The sequence below is a fragment of the Eucalyptus grandis genome, chromosome 1 (genome assembly GCF_016545825.1).
Source record: "Eucalyptus grandis isolate ANBG69807.140 chromosome 1, ASM1654582v1, whole genome shotgun sequence".
Classification (NCBI taxonomy): Eukaryota; Viridiplantae; Streptophyta; class Magnoliopsida; order Myrtales; family Myrtaceae; genus Eucalyptus; species Eucalyptus grandis.
The window spans coordinates 18241730-18263284 of record NC_052612.1 but is presented as its reverse complement, the minus strand read 5'-3'; the positions used below and the strand labels follow the sequence as shown (position 1 = coordinate 18263284).

Below are 21555 nucleotides of genomic sequence, written 5' to 3'. Positions count from 1 at the left end.
GTTGGAGGAGACATGCTTGGAAGACGAACAGTAGCAAGTGCAGCACCGCTCAAAATCCCGACATTGCTTAAATATTTGTAAGGTGGAAATGTATCTCAGGAGTTCAGTTCTGAATCATCAGACAGTATAATCAGAGAAACTGTTCACCTTTGATCATACATTCCATAGGCACAATAAAGACATGACCTTAGCTTGAAAGGAAAAAAAAATCTGATGTATGGGAATTAATGCAAAAGTAAAGACCAAGAACCACGAATCACTCAGTTTTATTGGTGATGTCCTCCGACTGATATCACCATTTTCCTTATTTTTTGAAGATCAGTCAAAATGTAACATGAAAATGAGTAATGAGAGCTCCTTTGAGTGTCTTATTTTACCAATAGCGAACATTAATCAGAAAATCAGGTTCCAAGAACAATGAACCTCGTAGAAAAAAATGGGAGTAAAATGAATACCGGTTCTCTAGAAGGGAACTTGTACTGTAGAAAGCGGAAAATGATACGCAAGGAAAAGAGTTGCTCTTGTTTTTTTTTCTTTCTTGGCTTTTCTTCATCAACAGTCGAGAACCACTGAAAAATCATCCAAGTGACTAGACGATTTTGCATTCGCAAGTCAAGTCAACTTTTGATAGCCACACGTAGGGACTGAAAAATTGATGATAGGATGTGATATGAGTTATACCAAACACAAGTTCCATTGGAATCTCACACAAGGAAGTTTATGTTCATCTGCCTTCCATTAAGAACACAACTCCTCCTTGTATGTCTTCACTCACAAACTCTGTAAAATAGCGTTTCCTAATCTGCTTGAAACAAATGAGGAATTGGCTCCTCCTATGGTTGGTCTTAATACTCGCACATACCAACCCTTTCAGCATAGACACAGTATTGGTCTCGGGCCAGTGTTTTGGCGATCAGAAATTGCTGCTGCTGGAATTGAAGAGTAGCCTCAACTTCAATGCTTCTTTGTCCACGAAATTGGTCAAATGGAATGAGAGCAATGATTCTTGGGAAGGTGTGACCTGCAAAGGTGGCCAAGTCACGGGGCTTGATCTGAGTAACGAGAGTATCACTAGGGGACTTGATGATTTATCGAGTCTTTTCAGACTCAATTATCTTCAGAGGCTGAATTTGGCTTTCAACAACTTCCCGTCTTTGGAGATTCCATCTGGGTTCGGTAATCTCACCAATTTGGTCTACCTAAATCTTTCAAATGCGGGGTTCGCAGGGCAGGTTCCAATTGGAATATCACGTTTGACAAGGTTGGTTACTCTTGATGTATCCCTGATTTATCTTCCTGGGTTCACTTCACTGAAACTTGAGAATCCGAATCTAAAGATGCTTGCTGGGAATCTTAGCGAGCTGAGAGAGCTGTACCTTGACGGAGTGAACGTGTCTGCCACAGGCAATGAATTGTGCAATGCGTTGTCTTCTTTGCTGCCGAAGCTTCAAGTGTTGAGCGTGACGAATTGTTATTTATCAGGTCCCATTGAGTCTTGCTCTTCCCTCGTGAAACTTCATTCTCTGTCGGTGATTAAACTGGACGGCAATAACTTGTCTACCACCGTCCCGGAGTTCTTTGCCCTCTTCAGCAATTTAAAAACTCTGCATCTCAGTAATTGTGGCCTGCAGGGAGTATTCCCTCGAAAAATCTTCCAGGTACAAACACTTCAGACCCTTGACCTATCATGCAACGAACTTCTTCAGGGGTCTTTGCCAGAATTTCCGGAGAATGGTTCTCTTGGGACACTGCTTCTCAGTTTCACTAGTATGTCCGGGAGGCTCCCAGATTCAATTGGTAAACTCAGAAATCTGTCAAGAATAGAACTGATGGATTGCAGCTTTGGTGGAAATATTCCAAGCTCTTTCATGTATCTTTCGCAACTGACTTATTTGGACTTCTCATTCAACAATTTTAGTGGTTCAATTCCATCACTAAGCAAGTCCAAGAATCTGACACAGATCATCTTGTCCCACAATAATCTGACCGGTCAGATTAATTCAACCCAATGGGAATATCTCTCGAGTCTTCTTATTCTCGACCTACGATTCAATTTACTTGAAGGAAATATTCCTTCATCTCTGTTTACACTTCCATCGATTCAGGAGCTTATGCTTTCCAACAACCAATTTTCTGGTCAAGTGAATGAATTTTCTAATACTGCACAGCACAAACTGGATACACTTGATTTGAGCAACAACAATATAGGAGGAGAACTACCAAAGTCTATATGGAAATTCCGAGGGCTCAAGTACCTCTCAGTTTCTTCCAATAATTTCAGCGGCTCATTCCATATTAATTTGGTTCAGCAACTGATAAATCTTTTGAATTTGGATCTTTCTTGCAATCGTTTTTCCATTGATGCCACAAATATTGCTTCCCAATCGTCTTCATTCCCTAACATTAAAACGTTAAAGTTGGCTTCTTGCCAGTTGGCGACTTTACCTGATTTCCTCGCTGAGCAACACGGATTGGTATATCTAGACCTCTCTAACAATCAAATTCGGGGCAAGATACCAAAATGGATATGGGAGCTTCAAAATCTTCTATATCTCAATATTTCATCTAATTTGCTCGAAGATATTGAAACACCGTTGCCTAATTTTACTTCTAGTATGTCTATTCTTGACCTCCATAAGAACAGGCTCCGTGGACAAACGTTGCCCCTTCCACCATTTGCCACATACATGGACTTCTCGAGTAACAACCTAACTACAGTCATTCCGCCTGCTATTAATCTTTCTGTCGCAATATTCCTCTCCCTGTCTAATAACAAGTTCCACGGGTCTATCCCAAAATCAATTTGCAAAGCTGAATATCTTGAGGTACTTGACCTATCTCAGAATAATTTGACCGGAAATATTCCTGACTGCTTGGTGATGGAGTCTCTCAAGGTATTAGATCTGCGAAATAATGCTTTGAACGGCGGCATTATCAATTTCCCCGAAACATGTGGTTTGAAGACTTTGGATCTCAACAGTAATCGATTACAAGGACAGTTCCCAGAGTCATTGGCAAATTGCACAACTCTGGAAGTTTTAGACGTCGGAAACAACCAGATTGATGACGTGTATCCATGTCAATTGAAGAACATTGCAAGTCTACGTGTACTTGTGTTACGATCCAACAAGTTCCATGGAGGGGTTGGATGTCCAGGGACTAATGGCACTTGGAAGATGCTTCAAATTGTAGACATATCCTCCAACAATTTAAGTGGCCCTCTGCCTGCTAAATGCCTCACAACATGGGAGGCCATGAAGGTTAATGTAGACATCAATCATATCCAATATACATTCCTTCGCTTGAGTGGACTCTATTATCAGGACACAGTAAGTGTCACCATCAAAGGTCGGCAAGTGGAGCTGATGAAGATCTTGACTCTTTTCACTTTAATCGACTTCTCATGCAACAATTTCGAAGGTCCAATACCTGATACTCTGGGGGCTCTTGAAGCGCTTTATTTCCTCAACTTATCAAACAATGCATTCTCAGGGCCAATTCCTCTGTCCCTAGGACACTCGCATCAGCTTGAGTCCTTGGACCTTTCACGGAATGACCTCAATGGAACAATTCCCACACAGCTTTCAGACCTTAATTTTCTTTCTGTGTTGAACCTCTCATACAATAAGCTTGAAGGTAGCATCCCGGCAGTCAAACAATTTCTCACCTTCTCAGAAGATTCCTTCAAAGGCAATAGCAGATTGTGTGGATTTCCGCTGCCCACAAAATGCTCAGATCCCGATGGCAAGGGAACAGGTCCCTTAGATTCCTTCGAAGGCAACGCTGGTGACAGTGATGATAGCGAGAAGTGGTTTTACATGAGCATTTCGCTTGGATTCGTGGTTGGCTTCTGGATATTTTGTGGTCCATTAGCATCAATCAAATCTTGGAGGTTTGCTTATTATCGATTCTGGGATAAAGTATTGCTCAGACACTTATGTCCATGAAGATTTCAGCTAAGGTTCAGTTATTAAACTCAAGAAAGAGTATTTTCCTTTGTTCGTTCTCTTCATAATTCTCCATCACCTTAAAAAAGACGTTTTGTTTATTGATCTGCATATAAAGTATTTACACTTCTCTTGCTTGTGCAATTTTATATATATATATATATATATATATATATATATATATATATAGATATCAAGTCCTCTAACTCTACCCAATTCTTCTTAAATAACTCCTAGTATGTTAGATGTGGTATGCTAAGATGATATTTTTCTTGCTATCAAAAAGTACAAGTCAATAACGTTAAAATCAAAGGAAATTAATTATATTTTATAATAACAAAAAGGAAGCAAAATGTAGAAGACAAAATTGGGATCCTGAGATCCACGAGAAGGGGTGGAGGACTTGGCGGCAGCAGCCCCCACCAGCGATAATTGGCGATGGTTAGAAAATATGAAGAACTAATCACAAGATTGTTTGAGCTACCAAGTTTTACTGGAGCCTACTTACCAACCTTTTTGTTTTTGTTTTGTTTTGTATTTTTTTTTTTTTTTGCATTATTTCACATTGTTTTAATAACTTATTATTATTAATTTGGGATTTCAGCAATGGGTTCACTTTACCAATTCTTATAAGAGATTATCAATTATTTTTTAAATTACCAACTATTCCAACAATTATTATTATTTATTGGCGGAACTTAAGTTACAAAATTTTATATGTAATTATTAACTTCATTTAAATTCAGTTACCAACCTTTATTTGATTATATATTGATTAGCATTTATTCTGATAATCTACCAAAGTATGAAGCGACTTTCTCTTCAATAGATTATCGACTCTTACGTGGTAAGTTTATCACGCTAGTATTTTGACTTGTTGAAAGGGTTGGTAAATTGAAAAATAATGCAACCGTTGGTGAGTAGCTGAAATTAAGGTTGGTAGTCTCGTATAAAAGTTGTAACTTTAACGCATTGGTAGCTTAAGATATATTGGTAATTTTTTTTTTTGGAATAGTCGATAATTTGAAAAAAAAAAATATGATGATCCTTCTCTGAAAATGGTTGTGAGTTAATAAAGTGTGACAGACAAGTAAATCACTTGCCCGTCAACTTATGCTACCGACCCTGTGGAGTGGGGGCATGGGATTTGTGTACGGAAAATTCTAAAATTTGTCAGAAAAGTGCAATTGAGTTCTAAAACTTACAAAAATACAATTAAGTCATAAAATTTATTAAATTGGTAAAATCAAGTCTTTCAATCAACTCCATCCATTTAGACTAGCGGGAAATGCTGACATGGTTTTTAAAAATATTTCCTATCCCAACGTGACGATGATGTGGATTAATTTCTAATTTTTTAAACCATAGTATTAATTAATTAAAATAAAAATACTTATTTAAAAAGCACAAAAAAGGTGAAAAAAAAAAAGCCAAAGGCATGGGCTAGCCGCCCTTGTCACTCCGCCCCCATCGCCGAAAAGGGCCGATGAGGGCTCGGCGAGGGCCTATGCCACAGCCCGCACTTGTGATCAATGAGGGTCATTGGCCCTAGACTAGGCTTTGGTGACCCTGCTGGCCCTTGTCGAGCCCCCGCCGACCCCTTTCGACAATGGGGCGGCACCAACAAGAGCTTGCCCCCTTGCCCTTATCTCTTTTTTTTTTTTTTTTTTTGGGTGTTTTTTTTTAAGTACTTTTTATTTTATTTAATTAAAATTTTAATTAAAAAGTAAAAATTAATCCAAAACAATATTGTTTTAGCTTTGTGTTCCATGTTCTTGCCACATCATCACCACGTAGGAGAGAGAAAATATAGAAAAAGGCAACGTTAGCATTTTCCATTAATCTAAATGGACGGAGTTAACACAATGACTCGTTTGTACTAATTTAGTAAGTTTTAGGATTTGATTATATTTTGGGTTAATATCCTAAAAAACCCCAAACTGGTACACCTGTGACAAATTTACCCCAAACTATTTTTTTGACCACCAAAAACCCCAAACTGGTACATATGTGACAGATCTACCCTCCGTTAGCTTCCGTTCGATTTTTCCGTTAATTTTGCTGACGTGGTTGCTGACGTGGCAAGCCATGTGAAAATTCATAAGTTTAATACCATTAAAAACCCCAAATTGGTATATTTATGACAACTTTACCCCAAACTGGTATATTTATGACAAATTTACCCCAAGCTGATATATTTACGACAAATTTACTCTAATTAATTTTTTTCGATCATAAAAAACCTAAATTGGTACACGTGCGGCACATTTACCATCTTTCAATTTTCCCAAATTTGACTGAGTTGTGATGTCCAATCAATTTTATTTTCCGGATTACTCTAACATTGCCTCCATATCATTAATACTTAATTTTTTTTCTTTTTATTGGAATCATTATTAGAAAATATTCAAAGACTACCAAATGTGCACTTCATTCTTGTGCCGAGAGGATGCCCATTAACTAAAAGATGGACAGATCGCTTGCGCACATATACAAAAAGAAGTGCACATATTGTGATTGCTTCACTCGTTTTTGGTTTGTGACAAACTTGGCTTTATGTTTATATGTCTCAGCCCCACATGGTTTACTACTTGTCCGCAATCTGTTTGTATGCTTACATATTACTCTTACTCTGCTGGTCCTTATTAGCGTTACGTAGTCTTTCCTACCTTGAATCGTAAGTGTCAAAATTTTAACATGGAACTTGCATGTGAATGGTATGAGTGACTCGTACATCACATGCTCGTTGAAATGCCGGAACCAAAATCACTTATATTTGTCGTTAATTTCAGGTGTGCTTTGAGTGTGATTCTTTTGTATATGTGCGCAAGCGATCTATCCATTTTTTAGTTAACGGGCATCTTCCCGGCAAAAGAATGAAGTGCACATTTGGTAGCCTTTGAATAGTTTTCTAATAATGATTCCAATAAAAAAAAATCAAGTATTAATGATATGAAGGCAATGTTAGAGTAATCCGGAAAATAAAATTGATTGGACATCACAACTCAGTCAAATTTGGGAAAATTGAAAGATGGTAAATGTGCCGCACGTGTACCAATTTAGGTTTTTTATGATCGAAAAAATTAATTTAGAGTAAATTTGTCGTAAATATATCAACTTGGGGTAAATTTGTCATAAATATACCAGTTTGGGGTAAATTTGTCATAAATATACTAGTTTGGGGTTTTTAATTGTATTAAACTTATGAATTTCCACATGGCTTGCCACGTCGGCAACCACATCAGAAAAATTAACGGAAAAATCGAACGGAAGCTAACAGAGGGTAGATCTGTTACATATGTACCAGTTTGGGGTTTTTGGTGGTCAAAAAAATAGTTTGGGGTAAATTTGTCACAAGTGTATCAGTTTGAGGTTTTTAAGGTATTAACCTTTATATTTTTTTTTATAAATTTTAGGACTTTCGAAGCACATATCCCTTATTTCACGGAATAGTAGAATCGTCCAAAACTTATCCTCTTTGTAACTAGAAGAATATAAAACATGAAATTTTTTTCAAAGTAGCTATTACAAACAATGTCCTATATAGTAGGACAGAAGGAAGATGCTATAAGAACCTTGTACTCTTACTTGAAATTCAAAATCGTTCCTTTACTTTTCTTTTGTTCAAAGTGGTCCTCATACTAAGGGTCTCTATCCAATTTTGAGGCGTTACAGCGATGAATTTTTTTTCTCAAGTGGATTAAACACCGTTAAAAAGTGTTGATTTGCTGTTAGGGATCAAACTGACGTGGACACTCCATATGGATGTCTGTGGAAGAAAGAAAACTAGAAGAGGAAACTTGCCAATGTTGAAAGTAGGGAAGGACGGTGCTACATTTTTTTTTTTTTTTTATCACAATAAGTTGTCTAAGAATCACGAGGAAGTGTCTAGCATTCCGTGGCCCATACAAGAAAATTCCGTTCAACAGTAAATTTGTAGCAACATCCATAAATTATGAATAACGGTGGTAAGATCGTGCAACCTGTTACCTACTGATCATGTATATTGACTTGATTTTGCAACAGTATTAGCAACTGACGACCATCAATGTTCTAGTAACTTTTCAATTATGTTGTGTATTTGCTACTCATAACTCAATCATAACCCAATAAGTGATAATCTACCAGTGGGTCTATGGATAGTAAATTTCTAGTTTCATTAGTAACTTTTAAATTGTCATGCACTCACTGGCAAATTATAAAAAATCAGTGCAAATCTACTATTAAGATTTTTGGATGGTAAAATAATTATTTCATTAACAACTTACAGACGTTAAAAAACAAAAACAAAAAACAAAAAACAGAACTTACAGACGGCTACCTGTCCACTTGTATAATCTAAAATCAAGTAGTAAATTATTTTTGAGTATGTCGGTAATGTGGTAAAATTGTTATTTTATTGGTATCTTATAAACATTTACGTGCCCACTTTTGGGTTTTATACATAATAAAATTGTTTTTTCATTGATAACCTACCAATAATGATGCTCCCACATTTAAAACTTGCAACAAGTGGTAATGGACTGCCATGCTTGTTTACAAACACTTACGTGCCCACATGTAAAATCTAAAAACAGATGCCGCTCTGCTATCTGGTTTTGTTGATGGTAAAATTGTTATTTTATTGACAACATAGAAACAGCTATGTGCCTACTTGTTAAAACCAAAACAAGTAGTAAGTTTTTATTAGGTTTGTGGATAGTAAAGGTTCTACTTCATTGGTAATTACAAACATTTATGCGGCCACTTATAAAATCACAAAAAAGTGACAATATATTATTGGCTTTTGTGAGTGATAAAATTGTTGTTTAATTAGTAACTTACAAATGCGCACCCCTTGTTTACATATATATAAGTGGTATGCTAATCTTGTGTTTTATGAGTGGTAAAGTTGATATTTCATTGATAACTTAGAAACATTTATGCACCTGCTTGTAAAATGTAAATAAGTGATAATTTACTATTCAGTTTGGTGATGGAAAAATTATTATTTAGTTTGTAATCAACTCATCATCGAAATATCAAATTTATTACCGTCGTTACGAACTAACAACGAACGGAACAATTTCCATTTTTGTCCGTCTTATGCGGAATTTTAGAAATCAGCCCATCAGGGTGCACCACAGAAAAGTCAATTTTGCATTCTCTAGTCAACTATGAGGTGAATGTCTTAAGTAGGGTAAAAAAATGAAAGAAAACAGCAAAGGAAATGAAGGAGCAAGAGCTAGAAAACTATAACTATTGGAATTGCTTAAGTGACCACTCTTCCCACTTAAAAATGCGGAGGTATGGAGTTAATTTTCCATCCTTCTCGGCATTGAGGTGAGGATGTGTAAGTGAGGGAGCGAGGTTTCGCAACCTGCTCATGACACACACTGTATTGTGAAATATGTATAGGATAGGATCAAAAAAAAAAAAAAAAAAAAAAGAAAAATGGGCTACCAAAGTACTCGTGCGCCATTTGTTCCGGTGGTATCTACACTTGCCCATATTACTCCGTCAAGTAGCTCATGTCGATATTGAATGTGGCAACGTTAGCGAGATCATTCAAAAATTTGCATCCACAGTAAAGAACCACCGAAGACCAGCACTGGCTCAACCAAGTTACTTAATGAATTTGCAATCCAAGTCAAGTCAACTTAAGATGGTCACGCATGAGGACCAAAAAATTAATGATACGATGTGATATGAATTAGACCAAATACAGCTCCATTGGAATCCCATACGAGGAGGTTCATGTTCATCTGCCTTCCCATAACAACAGCACATCTTGCATGAGTAAACTCGCAAACTCTGTCAAATAGTATCGAAATTGCACTCAACGAGAACCTCGCATTTGTTGTGGCTTCTCTTGCCATTCATATGCACCAATTTCTTCGGAATCTATTTGGTACCGGCTTCTAGTCTATGTTTCGGCAATCAAGAATTGCTGCTGGTTGAGTTGAAACATAACCTTGTATTCGATGCATCCCGATCTTCCAAGCTGGTCATGTGGAATCATAATGCTCGCCCTTGGAATAGTGTGACGTGCGACGAGGACAGAAAGGTCATCGAACTAGACTTCAGCTTTGAATCAATCTCTAGCAATATTAACAGTTCATCGAGTCTCTTTAGATTAAAGCATCTTCAAAAGCTAAACTTGGCTTTCAACGATTTCAAATTCACTGCAATTCCGTCTGGCTTCACAAATCTCATTGGCCTGGTTCATCTGAACTCGTCCAATGCTGGATTCTCCAGGCAGATTTTGATGGAGTTAGCGCAGTTGAGGAAGTTAAGCATTCTTGATCTTTCTCTTTTTATTTCCCTAGAACTGATACACAAAAGCTCAAGAATCCCAATTTGAAGACCATGATTGGAAATCTCATGGTGCTACGACAGTTACATCTTGACGGCATCAACCTGTCTTCCCGGGAAATGAGTGGTGCAATGCATTGTCCTCTTCAGTGCAAAAACTTGAGGTGCTGAGCATGTCTAATTGCTTTCTCTCTAGTCCTGCTGACTCTTCTCTCGTGAATCTTCATCATTTGTCATTCATTTAACTCAATGGCAACAACCTGTCAACCGCATTTGCTGAGTTCCTTACCAGATTCACCAATCTAACTACTCTGCGTCTGAGTTATTGTGGGTTCTATGGGGAGTTTCCTAGTAAAATCTTTCAGCTGCAGATACTCCAGATCCTTATCAGGCAACGAACTTCTTCAGGGTACTCTGCCCAATTTTCCGGAGGATAGTTCTCTTGAGACTCTGGTGCTGAGTAACACGAGTATTTCAGGGAGGCTTCCAGATTCAATGTGTAATCTTAGAAAATTGTCGAGATTGGAATTTTCTAATTGCAGATTGAGTGGATTGACCCCAAGCTCGATGGAGAACCCGTCAAAGCTGACTTATTTGGACTTGTCTTTAGATAATCTTACAAGTTCAGTTCCTTCGTTCAGTGTGTCCAAGAATCTGAGACGGATTATGCTAGTCCACAATGCTCTAACAGGAGAGATTAATTCCCCGATGGGAAAAACTTCTAAGCCTTGTGAATCTAGATCCGCGGTACCAGGGGTGTAAATGGGTCGGGTCGGGTCTTGATGTTACCCGACCCGACCCGAAACATAAGGGTCACGCATTATGACCCGACCCGGCCCGACCCGAAACACATCAGAATATCGAATGGGTCGGGTCGGGTCGGGCCGGTCGGGTTTCTGGGTTTTCACCTTCTTTTTTTTTTTTTTTTTTTTCACATTAGACCATCTAATGTGACGGAGGCTTGGTACAACCCACGGATGAGAATGCCACCTACCATTGCAATCTATTGAAATATCCTGGAGTTGCAGACAAGAAAATGAGAAACATACATATGGAACAATTCTCCTTTCATGGAAACGTTCGATTCTCTACTCATCATTCATCATTGTCGCGGTTTACTTCACCAGTGATTGCATCTCAAGTCGCTGTCGCTGTTCTGCTTCTTTCTCTTTGGCTTCTACTTCTCTTACAAGCTTAGGCATGCTTGTTGATTGCTGATGCGTAAACACACCAAGCACACAAAATCAAAACCACACTGTTCCTAGCAAATGCTCATCTAGATATGAGATAACAAGATTAATCCACACTAAGCCAACCCGAGGGGAACCAAAAAGGGGTTGTGCATGTGGTGTCATCAAAGCTTCATGGCAGCAAAAATATCAGTAAAGGAACTCTGACCAAGATCAATTCAATACAATGTCAAAAGCATGCAATATCCTGCAACAATTGAAATGGCTAGTTAAGCCATCATTGTACCATCTCTGGCTTTTTCAGTGCCAGATCAAATAGTAAAGAAGCAACAAAATTTACCAGTAAGATATTGAACTGCTCTGAAAGAATATCTAATACTATAAAACGTTGGTCACCACAAAACCGAAGAGAGAAAATCAAATTTGCTCATCTGATGGAAGGAGGGTAGAAGGGATCATGATAACTTCTTCCAGGTTGGCAGTCCAACACAAAAGGATATATTGGTCTGCCATGAATAATCTATATCCACAACATATCAACAAGCATTCATATGTGCAAGTGAAAAAGGGAGAACACACAACACAGTGCACGCTAACTGCATCCTCATGATAATTCCCTTATAGGAAAAGCAACTACCAAAACCCAGTATCCTCAAAGGTCAAGGAGAGGAAACTTGGAAGTGATATATAGACAAACGGTTAAACAAATCTCTTATAGGAGTCCAACAGACAGAAAGACAAATGCGTCACTCACTATTCTCAAAGTGTCAAACAAATAAATAACCGGAAGCTGTCCCGTTAACTTGTCATCCCAACTGAATGTGGGTTTCTGCAACACATGCTTAGGTCAAGTTTTCTCGCAACAAATTAACAAACTTTATGCAAAAGCATGACAGTTCCGAGACCCAAAAGAAGTCCCAGATTCTGCTTGTAGCAAGCGAGTCCGGAAAAGGAATACTCTTCCCCGCCAATAGTTTAGCATACAGAGAAATTCCCAATAAAACCGACCCAATCACCCCCTCCGGGACGCTGACCCTCCCTGTTCTATTCATGAACTTCAAGAACAACGGGAAAGAACCGAGAACCAGAGCATCAGACGAGACACCGCAAAACCACGATATACCCAAAAGAAAGAAAGAAACACCAATGGAAGATAAGCATCCAAGAAACCAAAAAAAGAGCAGAGATGGCGTCTGAAGAACGAAACCTTACCAAGAACGAGAAGAGCTCCGAGTCCAACCCTCTGTTTCTTCGGGTTCGTGAACAGAGCTTTCCTTTCTTGCTTCTTTTTCCTGGGCATCTAAACTCCACCCGTCTCTGTCGCGAGCTTCCCGATTTGACCGACGCCTGCCGACGAATTTAAAGACCCTGGATCGTCAAGCCGCGCGGGCGAGAAATCGCGGCAGATTTTCTCCCGACTCTGAGGAAAAACCGAAAGCCACACAGCTCCAGCGTTTTCCCACTAAAACAATAGGACTAGGCGGCGGCTAGGGTTCCGGCGTTGAGACGAGGGGTGGGGAAGGCGACAGCGAGGTGGAGGCGCGTCGATCGGATGGCGGCAGCGGAATCCACGAGAAGCGCAGGAGAAGAAGCCGAAGGGCAGGGGTTCTCGAAAACACGTCTGTTTAGTGTTTAGTGTTTGTGTTTGGTGACTTGTTTGGAAATTGGAACAAGGGTGTTAACGTGTTTCGGGTCAAACAATGTTCCAACCCTAAACCCGACCCGAAACATGTATTCCGCTTGTTTCATGTTTGTCACTCGAACACGACCCGAACACAAAACACGTTTTATATTTGTTTCGTGTTCGGGTCGTGTCGGGTCGGGTCAGGTCGGGTTTTTTTGACACCCCTACGCGGTACTTCCTTTGGTCAAGATTACTGGAAGGTAGCATTCCCCTGTCTCTCATTATACTTCCTTTGGTCAAGATCATAAATTTGCCCAACAATCAGTTTTCTGGGGAGCTGGGCAAATCTCTAAATCTCATGTGACATGATCGGTGATGACATGAATAATTTTTAAAATTTTGTCTAATTTTTATCTTTCCATTTTTTTTTTATAAACCTCGCTGGCCATTGGCAAGGGCCACGAGGCACTTGCCTAGTCTGGGTGGGGCAAGGGCCTCCTCACCCTCATTGGCCAACATGTTTAGGATTAAATTTGCACAAATGTAATAGGTCTAGGATTTTTTTGATAATTTTGTTGAATTCTACCCATAACCGTTTAAATTTAAGGGGCACTACAATTGCTTCGCCTTAGTTTGAAAGGGGAAAATATGTAATCTATAAAAGACCAACGAACACAGAACAATTAAGTTTCCATGTGATCTCGTCCAACTGATGTTCTTTTTCTTCTTTTTTTTCAAAAAAATTTATTCCAAAATCTTTCAAAATATATAAATAACAAGAAATTCGGGTGAAATGGAGATTTTTGGCCTGAGTGATTGCTGATTTTTCAGAGGATAGTTATCTTGAGACACTGGTCCTAAGTTACGCGAGTTCCATGTTCAATCGGTAATCTCAGAAACTTGTCGAGATTAGAATTGTTTATCTACAGTTTGAGTGGATCGACACCTTAATGTGGAAACTTTCGGAGTTGACTTACTTTGGACTGGTCTTTAAATAGTCTAATTGGGTTCAGTTCCTTCCTTCAGTATGCCCAAGAATCGCAGACATATCATGTTGTCCCCGCGATGGGAAGGACTTCTAAAGCTTTGTAAAACTAGATTTGAGGTACACCTCGTTGGAGGGAACAATTCGGCCGTCTCTTTTTACACTTCCTCCAACTGTTGTTCCCCATTCTTTTTCATTTTCGGTGTTCAGTCCAAACGTAACATGAAAATGAGTTTGAGAGTTTACATCGTTAATTTCCTTTTTTACCCAATAGTGTGCACAAAATCAGGTTTTGAGTGAAATCAACCTTGCAGAAATAAAAAGGGAGCGCAATGAATATCTGTTCTCTTGAAAGGAGCTTGTATTGTAGAAAGGGAAAGAGATGCTGATGTTCTTTCTTTCTTTATGGACTTCCGTTCATCAACAGTCAAGAATCATTGATGGCCACCGCTGGCTCGATCACGTCCTTTAATGAATTCGCATTAGCAAGTCAACTTAAGATTGTCGCACGTAAGGATGAGATACGAATGATACAATGTGATAAGAGTCAGACCTAAGTCCTCCCCCCTCCCCAACGTCATTTATCGTCTGGCTGCTGAGTGTACATTAGCTGCTGTTTTTTTTTCTGGTTGACAGAAATCAAATTCACGTCAGCATGTGAAGGCTGTTCATCTTGAGGTGAGGCCATTTGTATGCGGCCATAAGAATTGTGGCAAGAAGTTTGCGTATAAGCACATGAGAGACCATCGTGAGAAAACTGGTTGTCATGTTTACGCTCCAGTAAGTCCTATTCTCTTATTCTCTCAAATATTGAAATTCAATTTTATTGCTCTTTTGAAATCCAGCTTTTCACTAATGAGATTTTGATAATCCTAATACCTGTCAATTTGCCTCCTTTGCTTTAGGGTGATTTTGAGGAGTTAGATGAGCAATTTCGATCCAGGCCCAGAGGCGGGAGAAAGAGGAAATGTCCGATAATCGATTCCCTACAGTGAAAACAGAGTTACTCTACCCAGCGATCTAGATTTCCTATCGGATTAGTGGCTGGAGTCTCTCGGCGGCGCTTGGTAGCAGCCGAGGATATTGTATAGGAGCTGTGGTTTTTTGCCTTGTAAGGCTGAGCAAAGGCGACAGATTCACTCATCATCCTCCCGTCACTTGGTTGTAATTAATAGTTGATATAGTTTGCTATTGTTTTGTCTACAAAGATAGAGAGCTTGTTAATCCTTAGCAAAAGATGCTTGTGATGAGCTATTGTCAGCTGTATATCATGCAATATATAGTAAATTCAATTGAAAATCCATTGGTGTCATACTGATCTGTCACTGTTCACTTCATCCATTTTTATCTTTGAACAGTTGAAAAGTCCTGGTCGATGTTTTCCTTCCCAAGATTGTTGAAGGCTTGGAAGTCCGATTTCTACTATCTCATTCGGTAATACTCAAAGAAAATGAATAATTGTATGTAATATTCATTCATCTGTGTAAGTACGTAAGCTTTCTTACTTTTCATTTAAAATGTCAGGTCAAATCCTAAGAAAGATAATTTTTTTTTCCTCAGGAGATAAAAATAACTTCACCAAATGTCCTGAACAAATCACGTAACAAATCAAAATCAACCGTCGTCATCATTTTCATGTAAAACTATTATTTGTGGCGGATGACATGGCTGATGGTGCTCAAGTGGTGCACTGACGTGGTGCTTTTATTAATTATTAAAATTTTAAAAATTAACAAATTAAGAACTGAATGATGTTGACCAAAATATATTGAAAGGAAACCAGTTTTTAAGGGATGAAAAAACTGAAAAAAAAAAAAAAAAAAAACCATTCGTGGGCAGCTGTGTTGGTTGAGAGTCTCATTCATCGCCGAGGTTGATGGTTCAAACCCACAGTAGCGATTTAAGTGGGGGCCCCTGGCGGTGGGATAATGGGCTAGTCTTCCCCGAGGTATAGGGGCATTGCCCTTCGATGTCGTCGGGGCACCGGGGGCCTGTGGTGGAGTCCTCGGTTACCAAAAAAAAAATTGAAAAAAAAAAATACTAAGACACGTTGAATTAGAGAATTGTCTTCTTTAGATCATTGCCTAGGATCGTCCCTTAAAATGGTCAGAGATGGGTTACTACCGCAAGCCTCATGCATGAGCCCAACGATGGTTACTGGATGCCCCATATCGGTTCCCATGGCTACGGCCGTGGATGCCCACGAGTTCTTCATGCAGAGCTTGAATGCACGTGAGCTTTGTCCCAGAGGGCTTTGCTGTGATATTCTGAATTTCAAGTTCTGATTTTGATCGAATAAGTAAGGCATTTCATCAACGAGACTATAGTGATTTTTTCTGAGATAGCCATTCATGAGATAACTGACCTATTAGGTGAAACCGTTAAAGGATTTTAATGTAATAAACTTGAGAATTCGACTAGGAACCGACTGCTCAACCGTGCTAATCTGCAAGGGTTATTATGGCACAATTAAAAATCGATCAAAGACCGAAGATAGGTCGATTCGACTGAGATGTGTGATCAAAGTACTGGTGATTCCACCTGATTGCAAAATTCTCGTCGATCAGCACTAGAGCGATTTTCTTTCGTTTTGGGTACCTTGTGTCCATATTTGAAATCTCGAGATTTTCACAACCACCAAGAGTCGCTAATGTGTCAAAGAGGTACGTGCAATTCGAAGAAAATCGACCATAGGTCAATTGCATCGAAAATTCTTAAAAGTTACCCGGTAGGCTAGGTAACACTAAAAGCGCGTTTGATTGAAATTAACCGCGAATTTGAATTTGATTTCAGAAATTGAAAATCTCGTCATGTCACGAGTCATTTTAAGAACGTCGACTCATCTTTCGAGAAATTTCCAGCGAGTTCGGGATTTTTACAGAAAATCGTTTCGGACGTTTTGTAAAACGAACGGAAATTCGGATTGGCCAATTTGAAGAGATTTTTGGCATCCGGGGTGAGTGAATTAGTGACAGGGAATTTCGTGGGCTTTTTCCTCAACAAATCGGACCTCAATCAGAGAATTTTGTTCAAAAAATCGGATTCCGAAAAAAAGGAAATAGAATTCGGATTTTAAGGAAATTCGGAGGTTGGAGGGACCGTCTTATCTTGGTCTTCTTTTGGACTTCAATTGTTCAAGTTGGTGAAGAGATTGGCCCTAGGATGACCAATTGATAAATTTGTGAAGTTGATTAAAAATATAACGGTGTTTTATTTTTATTCTCTTTTCCCTTCCCTCCTTTGGTCCCCTTCCGTCGCACGTTCATCCCCGTTCTCCTTTTCGGTCTCTCTCTCTCTCTCTATCTCTCAATTCTTTCCCCTCTCAGCCGACAGCCCCCCTACATTCTTATATTTTAATTCTTTTCTTGTTCCTTCGGTCTTCTGTTAGACCACGCTGCCAGCTGCGCCCGATGTTTACCTCTTCGGTCTTCTACGTTGCTTTCATTTCCTTTGACTCGACAATCACCATTCCGAAGCTACTTTTATTTTAATTTAAGCCCCGCGTGTTCTCTGCCCACGGATGCTTCGACCTTTGTCCATCTCTCTCTCAACCGACGCCAGCCCCACCATCTTTGTCTCCACCGTCCCACTTCAATCAACCTTGGCTATTCATTGACCGTGGGCCTCCACGCCAGCACGACCACGGCCAGCCCGTTCCCAGTCCACCGAAGCAGCCTTGCATCTTTCGTTTTCCTCGAAACGGCGGGCTCGAACAGCCTGCATTTCCAGCAAGTCCAGCAGCCTCAATTTGGCCCGGTTCATGGCCGTTTCAGTCATGGCCCGCACTCCCACCCATGGTGGACGATTCTAGCCCGAGCCGTGCCCAAACCAGCTGCCGAAGCCACTTCGATCAGCCCCGATCAGAATCGGAATTAGTGGGTCTCCAGGATAAGGTTTGGCCCATTTGGAGGTGTTCCAGGCCCCGAAAGCTTGGCCCGCTTTGGAGAAAGTTGTTCCTCATCGCGTCTCCGTCAGTTTGAATTGAGCGGTTTATCAAACAAGTGAGTTTAACATAATAATCCTCGCTTAGTAGGTTAATGATGCTTAAGGGTTGATTAATTTAGACTAAGCTAGATTAGGTGGTTAGTTAGATTAGATTAGTGAATTTAATTATTTACCGATGCATGTTAGGTAGATAGTTAATGCAATTAGAGCCTAGACAAGCTCTAGTATTTATCTAGAGCAATTTGGAAATTTTCCGGACTCGTTTCGCTTCCGATTAAGCTTTTCTCGGCCTAAGTTGCATTTTTAGCATTTATTTATTATTTTCCTAATTATTTAATGAATTATTTATTTTCCGGAAATTAGACCGGGATAGTCGGTGACCGGAATTCTGTGCTAATTGCAGTGATGCATTCTGTTTATTTAATTGACTGGTTTGTGAGAATTGAAGGTGATTTATGGTTAGGAGTGTTTTATCCCAAAATTAATTAATTTCAATAATTAATTAGAAAATCAATGGGCGTCGGTTTACAGCGTCAAAAATATGTTATGGACTTGTTGAAACTGTGGGATGTTCAAAAGTGAAATTATTATATTTTGGCTATGGCCGACCGTGTACTCACACGGCTATTTTTATCGGGAATGATAAAAAGGTTGAATCGGTTGTATGATTGGGATGGTATACTATATCAGCCTACGGGCGATATGTCAGCTTAGCAGAGAGCAATATACCAGTATATTATATCAGCATATAGGCGATATGTTAGCTTAGCATAGAGCAGTATACCTTATTAGTTTAGATTGAGTATGTCGGTATACTATATCAGCCTACGGGCAATATGGCAGCTTAGTAGAGAACAATATACCTTATCAGCTTAGATTGAGTATTGTGGGTATACTATATCAGTCTACGGGTGATATAGCAACTTAGCAGAGAGCAGTATGTCCGATCATCTTAGAAGCAAACTATACTATTTATTTATCAGCTTAGCAGTGAGCAATCATAATATAATCAGACTTATAGATAGTATGAATCGAGCCAGCCAAGAAAGGGTCGTGATGATATGTAATCGACTAAGTCGATTTATCGCTAAGTCAATCCGAATTGATTGAATTGATTGGATGTTATGATTGCAAGTTTATGAATTAAACTGATTTGCAGGAAGAAGTGAAGGCCCAAGTAAGTCATATACCTCATGATTGTGTTTAAGTAGCCCTCAGGACGTATTTTCTTCTTAATCAAGGCTTAGGGGTAGAACTCGCTGAGACATAGTCTCACCCCGTTGTGGGATAACATTTCAAGTCCTTGGATGGAGATTCCCCCTGAACTGCATGGTCGTCCCGTGAGGATTACAAAGCAAGTCTCCAGTTACCTCGATCCCAAAAGTTTTTAGGTTTACAACCTAATTGTAACCACGGTCTGGATCGAAGAGGTCCATATAAGGAAATACTTAACTGATTCAGTGCATGGTTCCATACCAATCCCTTCGGTATTAGACTAGGTCCTCTAAGATCTTTTGATGTCCCCTCGGTAGTGCTTGAGGCCGCTCGAGATGAGGATCCAATTGATTCTCTTGATGGTGCAGCGGAGGACTTGTCGTCTTGCCCTGGCCTTGTAGACTCTGTTGAATTAGCAAACGAGTCGAACTAGCTAATCATAGGATAGCTTGTTTTGAAGAGTTGACCTTTTTGTAGACTTTGTAAATATCAGCTAGTAATGTATATGAATTAGTATGATATGTATAAAGGTGTGTTTTGGTAAAAAGGAAAATTGTGGCCCTGTTTTTTTATCCCATTGAATTGTTGTCTGGGGATTATTTATCTACTTCCGCATGAGCATTTAAAAATGAATGGGTCGGCGATGTGTCATGGGACGTCGCTATTTAATTGACCAAAGAGAGATGGGCACATGCTCGGAGGATCGGGGCGTGACATTGCAGCTTCCACGAGATTGTCCATGACGATTGAGAGTGGTTTCAGCAAAGTTATTCAACTGCATTCCTGAGCGTGGCTGATGGTGTTTTATATTTTGTTTCACGAAAATCAAACTCGTCCGAAAACTCAATTGTCTTAGGAGCTAGAAAACAAGAGGATATTGCATATTAGCTTATTACAAACAATGCCCTGTAAAAGTAGCACAAAAGGAAAATGCACCAGAAAGTAGCCGCGATTGTGTCAAAGGGAGATGAGTGGTTTTGTTGTCTGAAAAAAATTACACAACCAACCTTCTATTCGTGAGACGCTATAACTCAGAAATATGGATTTGAATGGCAGGGTTTGTTTAAACGAAACTAGTCTAGGGGCAAAGTAGAAGGAGGTGCTTGATCGTCTCAACTTCATGGTGATAGGATGGGCACCCTAGGTCAGGTAATATTATTCACCTAAGCAAGTTATCTTTAGTCGGCAAGACATTTTGGCAAATGCTCCACAGGATGATTCTGACTTTGGGGGTTGGGGGGGAGGGGGAGGGGGTTCTTAATTGCCAAATTTGGTTTCATGACTTGTGGGGTAGCTGGAATGATGATGACGCTTGTGATGTTGATTGATTTTTCCTTTGTCCTCACATCCAGTTATATGCACTCTTCACCATAAAGATCCCTGATTTTGTAACAGTCCATACCAAATTGTTTTGTAGAGTTTGAGTATTTAAGGGCACTGATAGGATGTCATTCACAATCTGCTCATCAAATAATTAGTGAAGAGTCCGCTTATCCTATCTATTTTCCTCATGTAAAATCAATTCAGTAACGCTAAGTGTAAGGTATTAAAAAGCTTACTTTCAATGGACACTGACATCCACAATACCACAATCGTGAGCGTGGACACTGGGATTGGAGGATCGGACATCATGATTGGACTCCTCTACATGACCAATTTGTGAATTCTTTGATCCAACGTGGCGGATTTGTTTCAGGTCGATACAAACTCAAAAGACTTAAGTTTCAGGCACTAAAACAATCATCTTCGTGTGCCATAACTTTGGGATAATTACGAGATCTGCTAATGCATATTGACTTGATTTTGCAACAATGTTAGTGATTTACTTTGGGATAATTAAAAATACAAGTATCATAATTCTCTTATAATGCTCACTTGAGTGTCATAACTTTTTTCAACCACTTGAGTTTCATGACTTATAAAAAAAAAAAAAGGAAAAAGAAAAGGTCAATTTGAGTACCATATCTCTCAATTGATCACTTGAATGTCATAATTTTTTCTAGAACGTCCAACTAAGCACTGTAAATCTAACATGGCATGATACTTTGTAAGAAATATCTTCAAAAAGTTACGACACTCAAGTGATGACTTGAAAAAGTATATGACACTCAAATGATGATGATAAAAAAAAAAAAAAAAAAAAAACTTTGGCACAAGTGAATATTGTATGAAAATTTTGACCAAAAAAAAAATATATTGTACGAAAATAACAATCTACAATTAATGATCTAATAACTAACTGATTATGTTCAATAATTACTGCATAAACCTAAATCATGGTATGAGGGGTGGTAATCTACTATTTGGTATGGTAGAATTGATATTTCATTCGTAACTTTCATATAGTTATGTGTC

General features: G+C 39.1%; 1 protein-coding gene and 1 long non-coding RNA gene across 2 annotated transcripts; one reads left to right on the top strand and one right to left on the bottom strand.

The window, feature by feature from the left end:
- The first annotated feature begins 815 nt into the window (after window positions 1–815).
- Window positions 816–4081, top strand: LOC120295826 (receptor-like protein 7). Its single transcript, XM_039317419.1, has one exon. It carries the CDS (start codon window positions 816–818, stop codon window positions 3945–3947), a length of 3132 nt encoding a protein of 1043 aa, XP_039173353.1. The 3' UTR covers window positions 3948–4081.
- Window positions 4082–11247: 7166 nt separating this feature from the next.
- Window positions 11248–13100, bottom strand: LOC120294551. Its single transcript, XR_005551763.1, has 2 exons — window positions 12644–13100; window positions 11248–11455 (listed from the first exon to the last, which is right to left on the bottom strand). It is a non-coding gene; the product is annotated as an uncharacterized LOC120294551 (long non-coding RNA).
- Window positions 13101–21555: the final 8455 nt, after the last annotated feature.

Bases quoted from the DNA above. Each gene is read 5' to 3' on its own strand.
- LOC120295826 (XM_039317419.1), top strand. From the start codon at position 816: ATGAGGAATTGGCTCCTCCTATGGTTGGTCTTAATACTCGCACATACC.